The sequence below is a fragment of the Leguminivora glycinivorella genome, chromosome 22, assembly GCF_023078275.1.
Source record: "Leguminivora glycinivorella isolate SPB_JAAS2020 chromosome 22, LegGlyc_1.1, whole genome shotgun sequence".
NCBI classification, from domain to species: domain Eukaryota; kingdom Metazoa; phylum Arthropoda; class Insecta; order Lepidoptera; family Tortricidae; genus Leguminivora; species Leguminivora glycinivorella.
In genome coordinates this window covers 11,978,527-12,001,202 of record NC_062992.1, presented here as the reverse complement: position 1 = coordinate 12,001,202, position 22,676 = coordinate 11,978,527, and the positions used below count along the sequence as shown (strand labels likewise).

The 22,676-nt window shown below is 38.4% G+C and overlaps 2 protein-coding genes across 4 annotated transcripts; one reads left to right on the top strand and one right to left on the bottom strand.

Moving 5' to 3' along the window:
- Positions 1-1,927: 1,927 nt before the first annotated feature.
- On the top strand, positions 1,928-10,724 carry LOC125238049 (tubulin beta-1 chain-like). The gene is made up of 2 exons (XM_048145337.1): positions 1,928-2,084; positions 9,044-10,724. The coding sequence occupies exons 1-2, from the start codon at positions 2,028-2,030 to the stop codon at positions 10,331-10,333; spliced, it is 1,347 nt and encodes a 448-aa protein (XP_048001294.1). The 5' UTR covers positions 1,928-2,027; the 3' UTR covers positions 10,334-10,724.
- Positions 10,725-16,482: 5,758 nt separating this feature from the next.
- Positions 16,483-19,144, bottom strand: LOC125237817. 3 transcript variants are annotated; one of them, XM_048145012.1, is made up of 4 exons: positions 19,067-19,144; positions 18,099-18,224; positions 17,488-17,999; positions 16,483-17,106 (listed from the first exon to the last, which is right to left on the bottom strand). In XM_048145012.1, coding segments are annotated over exons 1-4 (1,014 nt in total). In that variant the 5' UTR covers positions 19,068-19,144; the 3' UTR covers positions 16,483-16,731. The 3 variants fall into 3 exon arrangements, with proteins under 3 accessions (XP_048000969.1, XP_048000970.1, XP_048000971.1); XM_048145013.1 differs by having other exon boundaries at positions 19,060-19,120; XM_048145014.1 differs by lacking the exon at positions 19,067-19,144 and having other exon boundaries at positions 18,099-18,356.
- Between the last annotated feature and the right edge of the window lie 3,532 nt (positions 19,145-22,676).

The window sequence follows — 22,676 nt, the reverse complement described above, 5'->3', positions numbered from 1 at the left end:
GCGGGCCGATTTTTGAGTCTCACGCGTTCGAAATCAGAAAATTGTCACTGAAAATAATAGGCAATTCACCGTTTTCAACCGGTATTTTAGTGACAGTGAGACTCAAAAATCGGCCCCCAGCCGAATTGTGGCAACTTCTTTCTTCCTCTTTAGTCGTTCCCTCAGGAGGATCGTGACATGATGTCATATTGTTGCAGACTAGGTCCCTCCATATGCGTCTGTTTCTCGCCAACAACTTTAACTTGGCAACGGTAACGTGGCAATTTCTTTCGGCCAAGTCAAAGACATATTATGTACCTCCAAAAAGACAGATAAAGTCTAAGAAAAAAACGTACCTCAGAACCATACAGAAAAAGGTACGTTGACCTAGATGGCGTTACACCTTTGGGGGACGGACGCTCGGCTAGATGGCGCTAATATTCATATTTGGCATTCTAACACATATCAGGTTAAGAATACTTATGGGCCAAATTGTCAAAACTGAGGTTCAAAAGTTTTAAGCCTGTGTCGAGAGATGGCAGTCTATACACTGCGAGCTGCGATTTCACATTTTACTTTGACAGTAACTCTCTATAATACTCGATCCTCTTTGGGTGTTAATCGTCATTTATTTCTTAGAAGTTTGAAGTTTAAAGACTTCATTTGCAGTATTCTATCCAAAACGCTGTCAACTTATCTTTGTCATCCTACGATTTTTTTCAGTCTATATTTCCGTCACCACGTAAGGTATTTCACACATTGCCAACAAATAATGTTATTCAAGAGATATGCCTACACATACGTGTTGTATTGACATTGGCAACAATATGAATTTATGATTCAACCAATTTCACGGCCGTCGTGTCTTTAACTGTCTCCGGTTTTGAGTGTTTTGACTGACGTTGGCGGAACGGATACAAACAGACATTTTGACAATGTCGTATACCTTAGTGCTCAAAAGTGGACGATAAAGGGCTGAATATGCCAAATATATATGATGATAGTGCCTTTCGATGACCGCCGAAAGTAAAACATGAAAATATGAATGAGGGTTCAAAAAAACGACGAATGACTTCCAGAAAAAGTAGGTTAGTGCCCTTGCGCTTCGCTTGGCTCGTCTTGGCGGGGGCACTACCGTGCCCCCAGATTCATCAATAACTTCATAGAAGCCAAGAAAGATAGGTAAGTGAAAGAAAAAATTAGCATCCTGTCGAATCAGGACTATCAGGCTGTCAAGGATAAGGGCAAAGAGACATGTCTGGAGATTTCTTTACTCGCGCACAGCTCTTAAATTTCTGATGATGATGGCGATTTTCCGCATAAAAGTGTGGGGACGGGAGTTATGCTGGGAGACATATTTTTGAGAAAATTTGTGCTTCTTCGAGAAAACTTTGAGCCGATATAACAAAACATGCGGTCATCAAAACTACCATTAGGAAGGTAGGGATATCGATGACAAAAAAGCTACCTTCCTTAAGATCCTTTACCTATTAAAATACCTACCTACGTAATTGTAGCTTTTGTAAATTCTAATTTAATAATAGCTTCATATTTATTAGATTAGTCCAGCATTCCCTGAATTCCCTTCATTCTCTTCGTTAATACTCACTCGAGCTGGAGTACCTCGTAATTCAATTTGAGGGTGGACGGCCTCCGAGAGAATCAAGACTAATGATCCAACTAAATATACACGGATGATCCCATCCAAAAAGAACCAAGCAAAAACCTAAACGCTCAATGTCACACTCGACCACAATACCAGCTACTTAACTGTATCCCAATAAAACAAACGGAACAATCATATCCATATATAGAAAAGCAGAATCTCTGCATTTCGGCTACCAGCTGGCTAAGTACCATGAAGTTAGCAACGAAGCTAAGATGGCCGCGGAACCAGCCAATCACAGCGCGCCGTTCAGACGCGGCGCGGAGGCGAAGCTGGCCTCAAAAATCCCCACTGAGCCTGTCGACTGATCAAATCTTCGAGCAGTGCGCCGCGAGAGTCGCGTCTAGTGTTAGTTAATTTATTCCATTTTTAAACATTAAATATGAGGGAAATCGTGCATATCCAAGCCGGCCAATGCGGCAACCAGATCGGAGCTAAGGTAATTCATCTTTTCTAATTTACGTCCGTAACGGAGCTTGGATTTACATACAATTAAAATTCTAAGTTACTTAGTACCTAAGTACTTGTAGTTCTCATGTGAAAGCGAAAAGGTTATGTGTGGAAATTGTGGGAACTCTTGCAAAGTTCCGTTGGAGTGAGGTGTCAAATCGGGACTGTTCGAAATTTGAATTTTCGCGTATACGCACGCGCGGCTAGGGTTGTCACACCCTCTCGCGCATGCAATATGTTTTTTTCTCTTTCAGTCAGTGTTTTTTTTTTAATTATGTTGTGGATGTTTTAGTTTACAGCTTTAGTATAAATATGGAAAGCCAAATTTTATTAACATTTACTACTTATTTTATAAAGTTACATGTAATTCTTACTTTATTTATCGAATCGGAAGATCGGAACATTAAGTCTAAAAAGTAAAGTTGTTATTATTACTTTCTGAGTAGGTAGCAGCTATATTTTTTGTACACCTACATAAAGAAGGTACTAAGAATTAATAATATGACTAACACAGCGAAACTTCGATTATAAATAATTCCAAAACGGGCAATGACTCAACGGTTGACGTGTTCTTTATCGCGCTAGAATAAAAAACAACTATACGCGGCGGATTGAGATAACACATTTAATTTAATGACATAACATAGTCGTAAAGGTAAACCAGCAGGCCGATTTTTGTGTCACGCATTCGAATTCAGAAAATTGTCACTGAAAAAAAAAAATCAGTCGAATTGAGAACCTCCTCCTTTTTTGAAGTCGGTTAAAAATAATAAGCAAGTCACCGTTTTCAACCGGTATTTTATTTAGTGACAAAATCCCGTATGCGAGATTCAAAAATCGCCCTCCAGTTTTGAGAATCTCGAACCAATAATGTCTTGAATTTAAGTGCCTATATTGTACCGTATTTATTTAATTGTAAGAAAGTTGTTGATGTAAATTTAAAGTAACTACAAGTACTGATATTGTTAAAAATGCAGAAGTCAATAAGCTTAAAGTACCGCGTACAATCAGACAGGCTGTATGATTATTCCCTCCGGGAAGCCTGGATTCGATCATTTTGCAACTAAGTATTAGAACTGAAGGTTTTATACGAATAAAACTCTCATGTTATTATTGTTCTTCTCTCTAGCATTAAACATAGTTGATTGTAACGAGGGTAAATTGTTTAACTTATTTTCAAGTTACCCCAAAAATCAGAAGATTCCTATTGAAACCATGAGCTCAGCGAGTGTTTCAAAAAAAGGAATCTTGAACGCTTCGTTATATTGATCTAAATAGTTATGGTTCTATCATACATATAATAATAGTTACGAGTAAGATATAACGCTACATTTGAAAGTAATTTCAGCAGTGTTTATAGAATTTTTCCCTCTGAATAGGTAATTAGAAGCAAAGCGCCGGTGCTTAAGAAAATGGCATGGAAATGAGCTCAAGTGCGGCCATTAGACTAAATCGTCATTATAATTTCACAAACGGCACTGTTTCTACTCTGTTTATTTAAGCCGCTAGTTTGTTTTTTATTTGCTTGAAAGAGAATAACTTAGTTGAAGTTTGCAGTCTAGAATTCAGATTGACAGTGCTTGTGACTTTTCTTTTAACCGTGCAACTATCGCAATTAAGTAGGTAATTATTAGTAAAAAAAAAAGTTTGGCAAAATTGAGAAGATTGTTTTAATCAACAATCGAAGTTTTTCTCTAAAATTTCGGGAGCATTAGCATAGCAAACACTGACTATTTCGACTAACTATCACCTTTTATGCAATGTCACATTTTGGAGTAGGTAGGTATAGAATCCTACTAAGAAATTAATTTTTACGGCTTTATTTAGTTAGCCACGGTACTCGAATCCCACCGGCATTCTGTTTCCGAAGATTCAGATACGTAACTAACTAAACAGTTCGACACTTCTCAAATCAAAACAAAAACCAATATGCCTCCTAAAATCCGGATTGTTTGTAAACGAAAGATGCTCCGTCGCTGCATTCTGCACATTGTATCTGCAATATAGGTCACATGCAGTGTTAATTGTTTGAATAGCACACAATTATCGGCTTTCTTGGCTGCGTGAAACGGCGGAACCGCGATTTGCTTACCGGCCATTGGCTGATATCGATCTGTTAATTTATTTTCTCTTTTTACGAAAGATTAATTGGTGGGAAATTGGATCGGTGATTCTTAGAGCGTATTATTATCCGAAGTAACAACGTTAGAAGATCAAGCTGATTTTTAACAGACTTTGCACGGACGCATTGTAGAATCGTCACCCAAAACGTTGAAGTAATGAAATTTCTGATTACACATTTTCACGTCATAGTCGGCGTAGCCTTAGTTTAGACGGATTCTAAACCTAAATTACAAGTATTGTAAGTTTTTGCTCAATCAAAATCTACTATTACGATTTGCATTAATAAGAATGAAAGAACTTTTCAACAAAAAGTTTGAAATGATGACATAGTAAAACACTCTTCTTTTTGCTACATTTCCGGTGGAGCTCGCTCTATAAATTGGCTTTTATTGTTAACTCAAAGTCTGGTAGCAATTAATTGTATTGCTTTCAATCACGTATTTTTAATTAGCGCCTATCTAATATTATTGTCCGATTTGCATTTTGCTGCATTCCTAATGCGTCAGCATTATCACGTACAACTCTTACAAGTAACTTTATTTCAACCTAAGCATATTAAAGAGACAATGCGCATTAAGTTGATTTATCACATCAGAAACACTAAGCGTAATCAATTTCAATTGAGGTCGGCTTTATAACGATTTATTAAATTTTCTTTACGAGCCCTTCCCACTCTTTCGCAAGAATATCAAACCACTTTAGCTTAATTGGCTCTTAAGGGCATTGTAATTTATGTCTGTAGTCGGCAGAGATTGTATTTGACAACAGATACATACATACATACATACAATCACGCCTGTATCCCTTAAAGGGGTAGGCAGAGCACATGAAACTACTAAAGCTTCAGTGCCACTCTTAGCAAAATAAGGGGTTGAAAGAAAACGAAACTTTTTTTTTTTTACAACAGAATCAACAGATGTAATCCAAATAACTACTTATAGGTTATCTTATAGTTTTACGCTTAAGACGATTCAGCAAATAAAGCGTCTGAAACGGGAAGTTGTACTAAATGTGGAAATAAAGTGGCCTAAAGTTAAAGTTATGGGATAGAAGGCAAACGAGCAGACAGGTCGCCTGATGGTAAGTGATCACTGCCGCCCATGGACACCCGAAACACCAGAAGTATTGGAGGTGCGTTGCCGGCCTTTAAGATGGGTGTGCGCTCTTTTCTTGAAGGATTTCATTAGAAAAAATTCAAGTTGGCGCCTGTGATGTATGGGATATCGGTCCGACATCCGATATCGGATCGGATAACGTGAAAATGCACTTAGACGGATTCTATATCGGAATAAGATATGATAAAAAAGTTAATCTGAATATGATATTTCGGACCGAATGTTTAGTATCTTTTTGCATTATCGAAAAATCGCAACTCACTGTTTTCAACAACACTTAAGAATGGTTAAACTATTTGCGTTTTCTATTTACTTGTCTAGAAGGCAAGAAATTTTAACTTTCAAATTCAAATAAGGAAGACATAAGGTAAAGTCAAGCTAAGTTTGCAACGACTTTGATAGTCCCGCCTTCGGTTTAAGTAATATTCATAATTTCAGCGAAGTTTCACGTAATAACATTTGCACAGGCTTTCAAAGCTAGTCAAAATTGCTCCAAACTTACGTTGGATTTTTATGTAGGTATGTTTCAATGGAATTTACAAAGTCATTCTACACGTAGTAATGTAACATGATAAAAGAGAAACCGTCTTTGAATGGTAACGGGTCAATCAATAAGCTGGTACGGAATGTTATCCGCATTTGTATTTCGTTGCGGTACAATGATGGATTCAAATTTATTGCCCTTAATTGAACGGCTGTTTTTGCTTTGATGTTGCATTTAATGCTGGCATCAATTCTTCTGAATTTATGCTCGATGAGTTGAAACTTGAAACATTGCAGCTAAATCTATATAATATAAAATTAAGACAATACCATACCAACTTAAATAAAACAATATGGTTGGACTAATTCCGATGGTCCAATAGGACCTAGTTTATCCTCAAGGTTAAATGGCAGTCACTTTCGTAAAAACTAGTATCTACGCCAAATTCTAGGAGTTGTTGCTAAAGCGGACACCAGACTCTCATGGACCGTGGCAAAGTTATCGAGATAACGCTAGAAAGAAGAAATTTGAGTAGGTACTAAGGATCTTCATATAACGAGAGTTTACTGGTGAAACCCGATAAGTTGAGCAAAATAGTTTTTGAAATTCGTTTTTTGCCATTTTCACAATGTTGTTATTTCAAGGACAAATTAGTTTTTTTTTAATTTTTTTTTCTCAAAACACAGACAAATTATCTCGATTTATCGGGTTTCACCAGTAAACCCTCGATATCGATAAATATTGTTATCTATGTAAAAGTAACCACTTTTCTTTTTTCACAACTCTGACAACATCAGCAACGTCTGTGTGAAAGATAAAATGACAATAGTCTGAACTTCATTGTTTTCAAAGTCGTATGAATAATGAATAAAATTAAAGAAAACTTTCCCATAAGTATTCCTTGCGTCTATATGCGTTCACTTTACTAAGAAGTCTAAGAACGTGAATCAGTAATCATGAAGCACCTTGGAATCTCTTCGCAGAAAGATGGTTGCATTCAATTAACACCTACAGTACAAGCTGTGTCAATACTTTTCATTCTGTTTACGTAATAGTAATATGAGTAAGGCCTTGTTTGAGTGCCTAGTTTTTGTATCAACTTGTGTGAAACAGTCTATGATGATCTGTATGACAATCAATGCTTCAGTTTCGCTTTTGGTTGGACTCAATTCAAAAAGTAACTGATGGGATGGGTTTTTATGAGATTTTTATTGTTTAGTTGCTACTTGTTACATCTCCAAATAAAAAAAAATGTCTTCCAGTAGGTGCCAAAAAAGTCCGAAAACATTAACCTACAAAACGTAGTTCCCTATATGAAAAAAAGTCTAACTCTAGTTTAAAAAAAAAACCTAAACAAAACGAGTATTAGTCACAGTGCGTTGAGATTTCAGCGATTTTAATACAAAGAACAAAGCTGCGTATGAGGTCACGGGCAATTTGAGGGCATGATTGCCGTTGGAAACAATAGTGGTTCACCATCACTATGGCGATCCAAGCGGCTTTTCTACACCGCTGAGCACAGTATTTGACGCTGATTTATAGAACCATTTTGATTTCATGTCTGACTAATTTCTGTGTCAGACCAAGCTAATTGCCAATAATTTTGACGCTCAGACAGAGGAAGACTTATTTTAAAACAAGTTGCACACATGCAACTGAAAAGTCTGCCCTGTCAAAATCTTTGTCGGCTTATCCTGGCATGACTGTAGACTCGTCCTGATTTTACGTAACAATCTGAGTATAGTTTCATTAAACAGTCCGTCTTCAGAAGATGTTTTCTCACGCGAATCCGCGTCTTATCAGCTATCCGGTTTAGACGCAAGTTAAGGCTAGATAGCAACGGGCGTTGAACTCCAGGCCGTCCAGGCCAATGACCAGCGTATAAATAGCCATAACGCAGAGTACACTTCAAATGCACTTACGTGCTTAGTATTTTTGTCTCGAGAGCTACCCTGCATTCAATTGGGGCATGAATTATTCAGTTTCATATTTAGCGGTTCCATTGTGGCAGCAGGTGGCACAAAACACCTATTGTGCACTAGTCTGAGCCGCGGTTTCCCTCGCAAGTGGCGCGCCGTTCACATGCCGCTTTCATCATACCTTCTCTTATCTAGTTACGACTAAGAAAGCAGCCTTTCGCGCTATCGACCAGCCTTTCACTTTTTGTTGTTATTAAAAATCATCAGTCATGTTTTGAAAGTCAATATTTTTACATGTCGCTGTAATTACCGTAATTTCAGACGACGAAATCGACTAATGGATTCTTAAAAGGAACATTATAACTGTCTAAGGATTTTAAAAGATGACGTTTCATTTCTCAGTTAAATGGCAATTTAAATCTTATTTATTCATCGAATTATAGCCCTGAACCAAAAAGTCAGCCTCCGCATTAGTCAGTTTTCCTTATAAGGAGTTGTCAGAGCCGAGTCGCTCGCCTTAGCGCACACCTACAGGATGACATCATAGCCATCGGCCCGATGAATGTTAATGCTCTTCGAACAGTTGCTATGTTCCGACGCGAGACTTAAAACCTAGGCTGTACTTATCTGTCAAGGATTTCTACAATATCTGTCTGCGCATTACGTAAGCCAACAAAGAGACTTCATGACTTTTACGTCACTCTTTTCACTTGTTTTGACAATTGTTTTCCATAGTAATTTTCGCGCGTTACTGTTGTTTTTTCAAGTCAGAGCGAACATATGGTCTGAAATCAGGCCACGGTCTTAAAGGAATCGAAAACTAGTATTCGAATGCTAATGAGCTGAACGAGGCAAGACATTCTCTACTTATATGGAGGGATAAGCCCAATACGGAGGAATCGTGGGCGTCGCCCGACGGCAAGGCGACGCGCGCAATAACTCAGGCCATTGTCTTGCGTAATCGTCAGTACTGAAGTCATTAAAGATGTATCCTGCCCGCCATTTACGCGGTTCATTGAGCTTTATTGTAGCTGACAACCTCTGAGTTATGTATTGTCTCACTTCCACTTTCATACTGAATGAAACTTAAACAACAACGGAGGTTACGAGTACTTACTGCGAGTACTAGCTCTCCCGAGGTATCGCTTACTCGACACGCAACGCAACCGGTTCGAAAGTAGCAATGAGCCGAGACGCACTTACGATGCCCCGCGATGGCGCAGAGCTTTCGTGAAGGCATTTTAATCGACTGCATTCCGTGTGGCGCCCTATTCCGCAACTAACAGATAATCTCTCTCTTTTACAGTTCTGGGAGATCATCTCGGACGAGCATGGAATCGACCCCACCGGCGCCTACCATGGCGACTCAGACCTGCAGTTGGAGCGCATCAACGTTTACTACAATGAGGCCTCCGGTGGCAAGTACGTCCCCCGCGCCATCCTGGTGGACTTGGAGCCCGGCACTATGGACTCCGTCCGCTCTGGACCTTTCGGACAGATCTTCCGCCCCGACAACTTCGTGTTCGGACAGTCTGGCGCCGGCAACAACTGGGCCAAGGGTCACTACACTGAGGGAGCTGAACTCGTCGACTCAGTTCTTGACGTAGTACGCAAAGAATCAGAATCTTGCGATTGCCTACAGGGCTTCCAGCTCACACACTCCCTCGGTGGCGGTACCGGATCCGGTATGGGTACACTCCTCATCTCCAAAATTCGTGAGGAGTACCCCGACAGAATCATGAACACATACTCCGTCGTCCCCTCGCCAAAAGTATCAGACACGGTCGTAGAACCCTACAACGCGACTCTCTCAGTCCACCAGCTCGTAGAAAACACAGACGAAACCTACTGCATCGACAACGAGGCCCTCTACGACATCTGCTTCCGCACGCTCAAACTGTCCACCCCCACATATGGTGATCTCAACCACTTGGTATCCCTCACAATGTCCGGTGTCACCACCTGCCTCAGATTCCCCGGTCAACTGAACGCTGATCTCAGAAAGTTGGCTGTCAACATGGTTCCTTTCCCTCGTCTCCACTTCTTCATGCCCGGCTTCGCTCCCCTCACCTCCCGTGGAAGCAGACAATACCGCGCCCTGACCGTGCCCGAGCTGACGCAGCAGATGTTCGACGCCAAGAACATGATGGCGGCGTGCGACCCGCGCCACGGCCGCTACCTCACCGTGGCCGCCATCTTCCGCGGTCGCATGTCCATGAAGGAAGTCGACGAGCAGATGCTCAACATCCAGAACAAGAACTCGTCCTACTTCGTGGAATGGATCCCCAACAACGTGAAGACCGCCGTGTGCGACATCCCTCCCCGCGGTCTCAAGATGGCCGCCACCTTCATCGGCAACTCCACCGCCATCCAGGAGCTGTTCAAGCGCATCTCGGAGCAGTTTACGGCTATGTTCAGGCGCAAGGCTTTCTTGCATTGGTACACCGGCGAGGGCATGGACGAGATGGAGTTCACGGAGGCGGAGAGCAACATGAACGACCTCGTGTCGGAGTACCAGCAGTACCAGGAGGCCACCGCCGACGAGGACGCCGAGTTCGACGAGGAGCAGGAGCAGGAGATCGACGACCACCACTAGACGTCCTGTACAGGGACAAGTTGCCTCGCGACAAAGTACATGCCATTATATCTCGAGTTACTTTTTGTGTAACATTAATGATTCCTATCTATTGAAAGACCTGCTTTCTAACTTTTAACAGAATGCACGTGTTAACAAATCCCGGTCATGACATGCGTGAATGTTTGCGATATCTGTATTGGTACAATACATTCCTGACTTTACCATTGAGATCTGAAACTAGTAAAGGCTGATCTATTCCTTCCTGTGGACATCTTTATGTATTAGTTTGGACTGCGTCCTCGGGCGCTTTTCAAACGTGATGAATGACGGCTTCAATAACAGAAGTTTTATGATTAAAATTAGTTTGATCAATAATTTAATGTATATAATAAAGATTTTTATTTATTTACTGGCTTGTTTTCTTGACCTTTGGAAGTCACAATTAATACCTTATTAATATAAATTAAATCTATAAATATAAATCATCCGATAGACTGGTCATACAAGTTATACCTACATACGCAAGCCTTCAGAAGGCGACACTCAACTACCTACTAGGCTTGGAAACATATATGATAATATAATATTATACATATATGTAGTACCTGCGTCGACTCTTGAAAGTATGTCATGGCTATATAAGGAAGTAAATCCAACTGTTTACATGCATAAAGTGGAATAAAACGATTCGACGAAATTCGCATGTCGATAAAATGGTTCTTATTTCAACGTACCGTACCAATCAGCCTGACATCACTTACCTTGACTCTAAATATAGAAATGCACTTATAAGAAGCGACCAGCTATGATAGATCCCCGGACGCAATGCGTGACCTCAGCGTTCTTAGCAATTTAATCATCGGCGAGAGGCTAGAAGGGTCTATGTTGACCGGTGATACAGTTTTCCTGTGATGTCAGAAGTCGCCGGTAAACAACTGGCTTTATGTCATCTCGTCCGACATTGTCCAAACATATTGATGACAGCACGCAGGACTGTGTAGGCTACATTATATTACAATTAGGTCACCTTGTTTAATAGGTAAACAAGTGACAGCTGTCAGAGTTGTATTTATGAGCATAAAATAATGAAATTGCGCGAATAAAAAATGAATCAGCATTTGTCCTTGTTCGTTAGTTAGCTATAAATAGGTAAGCCTCAATCAATGCATTGGCTATACATATCTAAAAGTATGATGAATAATTGTTGTTTGTTTAACTAAAGTGATAATAAAGAAGTATCCTAGACATAATCTGAGAAACCTATTCACCTTGTCCATCAGTCACCTACCGGTAAATGTAGGTACAGATAAGAATAATGTAGTCATACTTACTACGTAGACGTACAGTGTAATACTTAGGTAGGCACAGGAAAACCTGTTTAACAAAACAAATGAATACTTATGTACCTACTTTGAAATGAGTTAGATACAAAAATTATGGTTGTGTGCACGGTGCATCTAATAAGATAATAGACACTTTTAATAAATTTAGATAAAAGATCAGGACATTTTTATTTTGTTAAATTCTTTCTCAAATCTCGGTAGGTGAGCAATTCCCGAATAGTTTGTACATTTGGATCACGTCTCCGATTTCGATAAAAATTGGTAGGCTGATAGAGTCCATGATGCTGAGCAAGATCCACTAGGTTTCCCAAAATGTCCTAGGTTGTTTGTATGAAACCTTCCTTTTTTGTTACCAGATTTCTATACATTTTCGGTAACAAAAAAGGAAAGTTTCATACAAACAACCTAGGACATTTTGGGAAACCTAGTGGATCTTGCTCAGCATCATGGACTCTATCAGCCTACCAATTTTTATCAAAATCGGAGAAGTGATCCAAATGTACAAACTATTCGGGAATTGCTGAGGTAAGCTTCACAGTCAGTCCCTGCGCTCTAGGTAACAGGCACATATCAAAAATGCTGTTTCTACTTCGGTACTGAAAATCAGCCGAGTTACAAAAACATCGAATAATTAAATAAATTGAAAGAAAATCCACTAATCACGACATCTCTCTATAAAGATTGTTCAAGCTTGTGACAACCCTTTCTATTTTTTTAAATGTCACTTCACTAGTGCCGTGCTGTCAAATCTCCATACATCATTCGAACTTATTAAGCATAAGCCCTTTATTTTTTCCTCAAGAATATTAAATACGTAACCAATGTAACCATGCACCATGTTCAGAAATAAATAAAACACTTACAAATTTCATTGAAAACTTTCGTCGTTGCCAGGTAAGACTTTTACTTAAATTTAAAAATACTTATAGCTTAAAAGTAAATCTAAGATGTCAATTAAAATTTGAATTGCCGTCATAAAATTAAAAAGTTTTTATCCAACGACAATGTAACTTTTTGGATACCGTTAGGTATTTTAATGTGCAAGCCTGAGGTACAAGTTTAGCGCTAATAATATAACACACACACACACACACACACACACACACACACACACACACACACACACACACACACACACACACACACACACACACCGCGTGCGAAGATACGCACACTTGTATATGGTATCTTACACCTTTAACTGTAATCTGAAATCTGACATCTTCTGTATTCTCCTATTCTGTAGGTAAGGGTTCTAAATATATACGTGTACCTTAGATATATATTAAATACATGCTGTACTACTTTCGTAATCAGGCGTTGGATGAGCGGGTCGTCTCAACACAGGCGCTGTAAGCCTAAAGAGAAGTCCCAGCAAATTGTATAAGCATATGTTATTATTTAAATAAAGATATTTTTCATTTTTCATTTTTCATTTCATTTCATAAATTCTCATGTTAATATTTTGCAAAGAATACCTTTTTGTACCCTTTGGTGTAGAAACTCTAGGTCCATGGGGCCCCAGCGCGAACAAGTTGTTCACAGAAATCGCGAAGCGTCTGGTTGAGGTAACTGGTGACCGAAGAGCTGGCGACTTCCTCGCACAACGTATCAGCATTGCGATACAGCGAGGAAATGTCGCCAGTATCCTTGGTACAATGCCTCAAGGGCCTATTTTAGACATTAGCTAGCTTTTAAGTTTAGTCTTAGTTTCTTATATAATTATGTAAATATGTTCATGTAAATAAAGATCATCATATTTTGCGTATGTCATGTCATGTTGCTGTAAGATGGATTGAGCTGCTAATGTTGTGGTTGTGGCTGTTTTGTAAGATCCAGAAGGGGAGGAAACGAATTAAAAAAAAAAATTGGCGCGGAAAGTCCTCTTCCCATTTTCAATTTCATTTCACGCCTTTTTTCTACTGACAAATTGGGTGTGTTTTAGTATACCTACCGCTAAGTTTAGTATAATAAGTATGTATGGTAGGTACCTTACTTGGTACTTATGTAGTTTTAAAAGGCGGGGCATATCGACTGATGGCTGGAGTGTTGACCGGTAGAATAGCTACTCGACAGACACGCCCGGAAAATGCGGACTTTTCACTAGACTGCGGCGTGATGCAGTAAGTTAAAACTACGTTAAAACCTAAGTTGGTTTTCTATATATTGAATGATATTGCCAAATCGGGAGTTGTGGTCATCACGTGTGGGCTGGCCTTAATCCCAAAAATTGAGGATAGGTAGGTAATGTAAGGTATACTATGGGTATACTATAAATAAGTTAGTGGTAATTTAGTACTATTACGATATTTACGATACAACTGAGGAAAAGAGGGAAGTGCGAAACGAGTGGCAAACACGACCGAAGAGAGTATTATGTATTGTAAACTATTGTTGAACAGTAGTATAAATGTTTGTTATTTTTACTATGCATTGTCTGCACGTTAGTGTGTTCTCATGTAAGTGAATTTTGTAAATTCTTTATGAGAATAAAGTTCTTAAACCATAAGTGTGAATTGTACGACGTTTTAGAGTAGGCACCTACCTGCAACCTACATATATATATGGCTCTCTGAAATTTCGACGTGTCCAGAGATGCACTATTTTGCGCACTAATGCGGGAAACAGCACCTTATGTAGGTACTTAAACAGCCAAAAAAACTAGCACTTTTTGAGCAACTGAGTATTAAAAAACTTTTTCACCACACCAACTGGTAGGTAAAGGCTCTCTTTGCTATTCGAAAACGGAAGCAAAATTTGCGTTTTATCCTCAAGAGTGCAAAGTAATTTCATACAAATTGTAACTTGATGCCCAAAACTGACTATTAGGTTTCGTGCATAAATAATGATTTTGGATTATATATTTTTTTTACAATGTTAGATAAATAGATCGATTTGCTTTGGTTTGATGTTTTACAGTTAATATTTTCATAGTGTTGGTGTGGTGAAAAGTTTTGTGTTTCACTCGGTGGCAAAATTTGTTTAATCTACGTGCCTTAAAACCCTCGCAACGCTCAAGATTCCACATTCTGATCCACTCGCTACGCTCGCGGTTCAATATTGGAATCTTTCGCTTGCTCAAATCTATCTCTCAGTAACTACAAAGATTGGTATCCACTTTTTCTCTTTACTGCATGCATTGTAATAAGAATAAGTGGACCTATTTGTGGTCTTATCTACATAGGAACCCAATATTCGGCAATTTTGGTTGTCGATGTCGCTACGTCGTCGCTAGGTTTAAATACCTACCAAACCAACGGCGGCTCACTCCGCGATTCTGTCGCTGCGCTACAAGTAGGTACATGACGGGGGCCGCGAGTTCGCGGCCCATTCATTGGTGATGGACCTTCGCGCGGCGCAATAGAATTCAATGTCGGCTGCTCGCGGGCGGTCCGTTTGTTAATGTATGTAAGTAAGAATTTAGAATGGCGACATTTTGTGAATATCAAGGGAGTGCAGAGCCTTCTGTACTTGTACTATTATATATTCTGTGCTACCACGCGAAAAGACGCTTAGAAAACGTTAGAAAGTGTGTTCAAAATTTACCACCGCCATAAATCGTACCTAATTAATTTTGCAATAAAATCGGTCTCAATTTTACGAGTTATCTGTAAGTCTAATTATTGAACGCCTACATGAACTGAATGTAGGTTGTAGGAACCGTCTCTAGGCCTTGACGACTTGCAAAATGTTCTACCTACACGTTAAGAACAATGTAATGTAACGAGGTAAAATTGTTGTGCCATAAAAGTGCCGAATTATATAACACTAGCTTTTGCCCGCGGCTTCGCTCGCGTTAGAAAGAGACATAAAGTAGCCTATGTCACTCTCCATCCCTTCAACTATCTCCACCTAAAAAAACACGTCAATTCGTCGCTCCGTTTTGCCGTGAAAGACGGGCAAACAAACAGACACACACACTTTCCCATTTATAATATAAGTACCTATGGATTGTTAAGTAGTTTAAGTACGTACGGGCAACCAATTTGAATCCTATGCCACTCTACAACCCTGTCTTATTTACACCGTGTTATATTTTCCATCACGTGGTCTGATTTGTATGGCCAACCTAGGCTCCGGTCCCCCCCCCCCCCCCCCCACCAGATCTCTCATTTAATACCTAAAATTGTACATGTATTGCTCTAGGTACCTACTACAAATAAGCGAGAAATAAAATATTTTTTAATAACAGCATGGCAATATAATATAAAAAAGTAACAAAATACCAATTAAATAATTATTACACAATCAGTCAATCGTCAAGCTTAAAAAACAACATACTTATATCAATACCATGGTTCATGTAAACGTAATATATATTTTACCATTTTTACCTATTTATATTAGTTACTTCTGGGTACCTTAGGTACCCACAAACTGAAATACATAATCATACACTAAAAAAAGCGACAAGTTCACCAGTAGCCGAGTCGGGAATCGAACCCGGGCTACAGCGTGCATGGATATAACGCCACGCCTAAAAAAACGTGACCGTGTCGAAGGGAAGTGTGGTTGGCAGTTGGGTGGTGGTAATGACGTTAGCCGTGTAAGTTTAAGATAAGACCCAGGTTCGACCCCAACTTTTACACCGGTTAACATGGTCACTTTTTAGTGACTTAGTGTAGCTAAGTATTCACGATATCTATAAAAATATCTTACTTAATAAATAAAGTGTTCAATTATTTACTAAATTGCGAGTATGAACAGCCCTTAACTTTGTTAGTTTTACAATTGTTTTAGAACTTTTACTAAATGATCAGCATATTTATTTTTATTTTCGGAAGGTGCTCACTCAATCCACACGCACACACAATTTAACAAAAATAATCATAATTCATATTTATTATGATCACAGGTCCCAGAGCTACTTTAAAAAAAAAATTACCAGTAGCCAGGTCCACACAGAGCGAGGTATGATGTCGCGAGGCAAACATGTTATGTAGACGTGTCTCGGCTGATGTAGTGTGTGCCTATGGCACGTCAAGACATTGCCACGAGACATACCTCGCTCTGTGTGGAACCAGGTAAACACATATTTTTTGATGCTATAATATAACTAATTTCAACAAATGATCACTCCAAACCTGATGTTTTCATCTGTGCTGGCACACAAACGTAACAGTCTCTACTCAAATTCCCGAGCTCAGCCTCAAAAATGGCATCATTTATTAATTTCTCCGCAAAAATTCTTTGCATATGCGGTAGATTTTGTAACTTTTCCGCAACATAGTGGCCAAATGCCTCATGTGTAGTAGACGCTTGTGTTTCCTGACTTTTTAGCTTCCGTTTGCGACTATATATTTGTTTTTTGTAAGTTGTATGTGTAGTTACCGATGGGGCTTCAGTGTCTTCTGAATCTAGGATATTATTCGGGACTACAAAGAGTGGGTTACTGGTGGACGATGGCTGACGATCTGGCGAGATTCTTGAACTTGTATCGTCGTCGGTCTGAAATAAATAGTGTACTTAAATTTCTGAAAACATCATACATCATCATCACATACAAGAGAACAGATAAACCCGAGCTAACAAAGTAAAAGTAAATATATCTTTGCACTTTCAAGTAAGCACATTATTTACATTAGCTTGCTTGCGCCCAGAACTTGGTATTCCAAACTTCCAAGGATGTAATTATGAAAAAGTATATCTCTAGCGACCCATCATACAAGGAAATTTGCCAATCTTTGAATCAATGGTATTATTAGAAAACAAGGCTAAATTTTTTGTTTGAAAATCGAACGAAACAAAAGCAACTCAATTCTACTTAACTAAGATTCAAATATCCTCGGGGGTATTTTGTACTACGTTAAAAATGTCAAGTAAACTTACATATTCATCCTGCAGAGTGTCAAACTTGGAAATAGGGCCTTGCATACACTTGTACTCGCCGTCAGTATCATGACAGGATTGGAACTCCATCACATCCACCTGCCCGCTTATATCATAATTTTGAGACACAATTCCTTTCCTAAGCTGCTTCTTCGTGGTGCATGTAGGACAATGAGCAATATATATTTCAATCGCCTTTTTCGTTATATAATATTTAGATTTAATAACTTGTGTCATTTTATCCCTCCCGCCATGGTTGCAAGACTTATGGATTTCATCTAAGTAGCTAAAATACTCGTTTCTTGGTATAATTCGTATAATCGGATCGTTCAAAGTTTTCCGTTTAAATATTAAAAACTCCTCATCTCCTACTTTCATTATGTCGTACTTTGATAACCAGTAATAGTCCATAGAAGCCCTGGGTTGATTAGCTCTTATAGTGGCCCTAGCTTTTCGGATATTGTTCATAACCTCGGAAACTTTTTCGGCAGTCCATGGCTTTTTTTGAGCTCCTAAAAGAAATAACACAAAATTATTGTAGGTACATAATTATCATAACAATGCAAAATACAGTAAATATAAACATTAAATAATAACAACAACAAACAAACCTTGATGTTGTATTTCGTATTCAGTCAATTCGGACTCGAATCTTTCGAAAAAACTTTGAGAAGACGTAGTCTCATTTGGCACCTCCATCATTTCATATTTTTCAGCAATAACTCTTGTTGTTTTCACTTAAAATTGCACACAAGAATTAGAAATGAAATTTTACAAGTTGGACTTTTGACGCCATATTTGTTTTGACGACTACTAGCGCCACAGTGGTAAGAAACTAAACTAAATTTTAATGACTTGGCTTTTCTTACTTTGTTTAATCAACTAAAGCTAAAGAATAGGCTGTCATTGTCAATGCAATATTAATGTTAGTATTTCAATTTCAGTTTCTTTCAACATCTTAATTGCTGAAAGTGGCACTGAAACTTGATCAGTTTCATGTGCTCTGCCTACCCTGTAAGGAAAACAGGCGCGAGGTTAAGTAAAGCAATACTAGTCACATGGTAGCTAGCAATAAGTTCACCATCCATACCAACTAATTGCATTTTATTTTGTCCCCAAGAGTGCAAAGTAATTTCATACAAATTTTAACTTGATGTCTAAATATTGAATATAGTGATGGATTTGATTTAGTTTGATGTTTTATACATGTTTTATAGTTAGTATTTTGTTCGTGTTGGTGTGGTGAAAAAGTTTGTGTTTCTCTCGGTGGCAAAGTATGTTTAACCTTCGTCCCTTAAAACCCTCGCACCGCTCAACATTCCAGTTTTATTATTGGATTGCTCGGGTATTGATACCCGGTCGTCCCGGTCACAGATTACTAGTAAAGTTAAGTACTAACTTATTTAATCATCATTTAAACGCCCATTCTATTTAAAGTACAACTACTTTGCACTCTTGTGGATAAAATGCAATTTTGCTATTCGTTTTATTTTATTTCGAATAGTCCAGAGAGCAGTTGGTATGGTGAAAACTGAAAACTTGTAAAGTTAAATAATTCCGACCAATCATTACTAAGTACTTAGTTTCTGCAAAAGACTGCATTGCTGTCTTCATTTCACCCGCTTGACAGTTTGCGTGGTAAAAAAAGGCAGGTACACGTGTATAGGCCCCTTTATACTTATAGGTACCTAGTTCGATAGACGTTATAAATGAATCTATGTACTCTATGTAGCTATACGTTAGTAGGCCGGCCGGCAGCCGGTTACAGTATACCAACATAATAGTTGAAACACCTGTGACAAAAATCTGTTCATAACAACGATAAAATAAAAATTACAATATCTATTTTACTTTATTTGAATGTAAAATTATGTACTTTATATTATTGTATTATGTAACAGCAATTATATTGTGTTATGAAAATAAAGAGGAATAAAAAGAAACAATCATTTCACCCGTGATGTTGGCGAGCTTGAGCAGAAAATGGCCGATAGCGTTACTCGCTCGACCAATAGGAAAAGAGCTCGTCAGACTAGAGTTGTGCGTAATGCGTTTAGTACACCTCTATCGATGTCGATAATGTGCTTATTGATTACTTATGTTGCACAACAACAGAATGCATTGCATGCAACCATGTATAATAAAACGTCGAAAAACAACTATAAGAACAAAAGATGCAATACAATGTTCATGAATGTTCTGTTCTAAAACGTTTCTTATTTATTAATTTTATTAATGTTGGTGTTTTCAATTCCAAACTTTGTACTTACTCATTATACAAATATTTTATTTAATTATTCAGTATTTCATGCGTTTCGTTTTATATTCTGAAAGAGAAAATATGAAAAATATACTGAAATACATAGGTATTTCAGTTTATTTTTAATCAATTACATACATTGTGTTTTTTACCGTCACGCACAATTCGCGATTTGCGTATCTGTTTTTTATAAAAGTGGAGGGACATTTCAGACCAAAATTAGGGTACAATATTATTTATTCTCAGAAATAGGCTGACTGAATATTCAAACCTGGTACACATTTTTTCTCGCTACTTTACAAGTAAATACTAGAATACTAGAAACTGAATGTGACATTGTTACGTTTTCCTAAAAGGTATGCAAGTTTATTATAAATATTCTCATACTCACCTAAAATACCTAAACGTGTTCTTTTTTGAAAAACAGCAGTGGGACACATTATCATTATAAGGCCTCGTACATCTTGACTGATGGTTTAAACAGCGTCTGAATGCGAGATACAAATCCTCTCGTGACTATATAGACCTATCCGGAAGCGACATGAACGTCCGCATTTCTTACATTTAAATTGATTCAGTCGTCGAGGAGAAAGTATCGCGATTGTGTCCTATTAAAACGCGTATAAAATGTGCAAAGGCCTCCTGTTTTCCGCCACTCGTCACGGCTTTGTGCATGCTCCCGCCAATCGCTACAAAATGAGTCCATGTCTTTCCGCCATTAAATTAATTATTTCCTGCTTTAAATTAAACTAGCTTTTACCCGCGGCTTCGCCCGCGTACTAAAAGTATTCTTATTCAAACGTATATAAAAATTAAGATTTTCATTTGGATCCGTAGGTTTCTCTGTAGGTACATTTGTCTGCGATTATTTCGATTACACATAATACTATTGTTTTTAAAGAAATGCTTGCAATGATTGTACAAATGTTACACATCAACCACAGCGTAGGTAGTAGGTATGAGTAGGTATGTATTCTATATACGCTGGGGAAACCTTTATAAACAACCTACATAGCCCGTATTTCGACACTAATGGTCGGTGGGTAAAAAGTACTTTCTTGAATTATCCCTTACAACAACGATCCCTTCCCAGCTTCCCACTGAGCCGCCTGCTTTTTACACTGCCTAGATACCGATTGCCGACCGATTATCCATATCCCTCTAACGATACCCATATTATCCCTATCCCTGTCCCTGTCGCTGTCGCTGTCGCTGTCGCTGTCGCTGTCGCTGTCGCTGTCGCTGTCGCTGTCGCTGTCGCTGTCGCTGTCGCTGTCGCTGTCCCTGTCCCTGTCCCTGTCCCTGTCCCTGTCCCTGTAAAAAGTAAACATAAAAAAGAAATCCATATGGCTATTTTTGATATTTAAACCCCATTGCACCACAACAAAGGAAAAGGTATTTCACTTCCGCCTGGTTAGATTTTAAAAGCGTTGTCATTATCGTGATCAGCAACCCAAAAAACCATAAAAACGATACCTACCCATATTGTTTTTTGACTTTATCGCCCCCTTTTCACCCTTTTAGGGGTAAAATTTTCAAAAAACCTGAAACATGTATTTAGTCATATGTCTTTAGGAATCCTCCTGTGAAGTTTCGAATAAAACAGTCAAACTAATCTTGTTTCCCCATACAAACTTTGAACCCCCATTTCACCCCCTTAGGAGGTGAATTTTGAAAACTCCTTTCTTAGTGCTCCTCTACATTATATAAGGAACCTACGTGCCAAATTTGAAATCTCTAGGACCAGCGGTTTCGGCTGTGCGTTGATATGTCAGTCAGTCAGTCAGTCAGTTTCTTCTTTTATATATTTTGATTTAGAATGTTCGGGAAAGTTCTTATATTTTCTAGAATGTTCTAGAACGTCCCAAAACGTGTAAAACTTAATGTTGTTAATTAGAATGTTCTAAAAATTTCTGAAATGATCTAGAAAAGTCCAGGATGTGTGTAAATGTTTTAATCGATATGGAATGTTCTAGAAAGCTCTGAAAACTTCTGGAATAATGTAGAAATTTCTGTAATATCACAGTATAAACCAGTAATAACTCTTCTTACAAACTTCACGCCGCGCGGTGTGTCGAAAAAGTACCCTCGCATGCAGCGAAAACATGCGAAACTGGTAATTATTGGGCTGGACAGTCGGGGCCGCGTTTGCGCGCTGTTTCGATGTGTGTGTGAAAATGACGTCAGTGCCGAGGTCATTTCGTTACTGTAGTGCTGTAGTGTTTATGGATGTATGGAGAACAGTTCTAAAAATCCGGATATAACATTCTTCACAATTCCTAGACTTCCAGAAAAGTAAGTGGTTTTTATACTTAAATGTTTGCAGCGTTAGGTAAAAGTGAGATATAGTGATGCATTAAAATCAATAAGGATTTACCTGTAACGACATTAATTACTTTGCAACCAAATACTTGTTTTTTTATTTAGGTAGATGATGAGATCTATCTTATCTTGGAAGTTTGGTACCTACTTAAATATTGTGGAACCATCTATTCAGACATTTTATGTAAATACTATTTCGTCAGTATTTAAGAAAAAAACACGTACCTACTTGAATGGTACGTAGTAGAAAGTGCGTTTTTGTTTTAAATAATATCTAAGTATAACATATAAATTACCACATACGTGATGTGAAAAGCCGTCCCCGCGAATATCTCATTTTGCTCCCTCGTGACACAATCTAGTATTGCGCTTATGAGACTAATATATGAATAATATTTTTTTGTGTATTCAATATTGACTGGTGTGGTATTGTTATACTAATACTTACAGTTACCTAATAGTACCTATTAGATAACAACTACTTACTTTATACGAAGTTGATTGATTAACTTTATAGTAATTTTGTTCAACCCTGCGTGACCTTGCGCAGTAGAGACCGCCCGCATCTACCTGCCGGAGATTAACTACTGAATATTCCTTATACTGT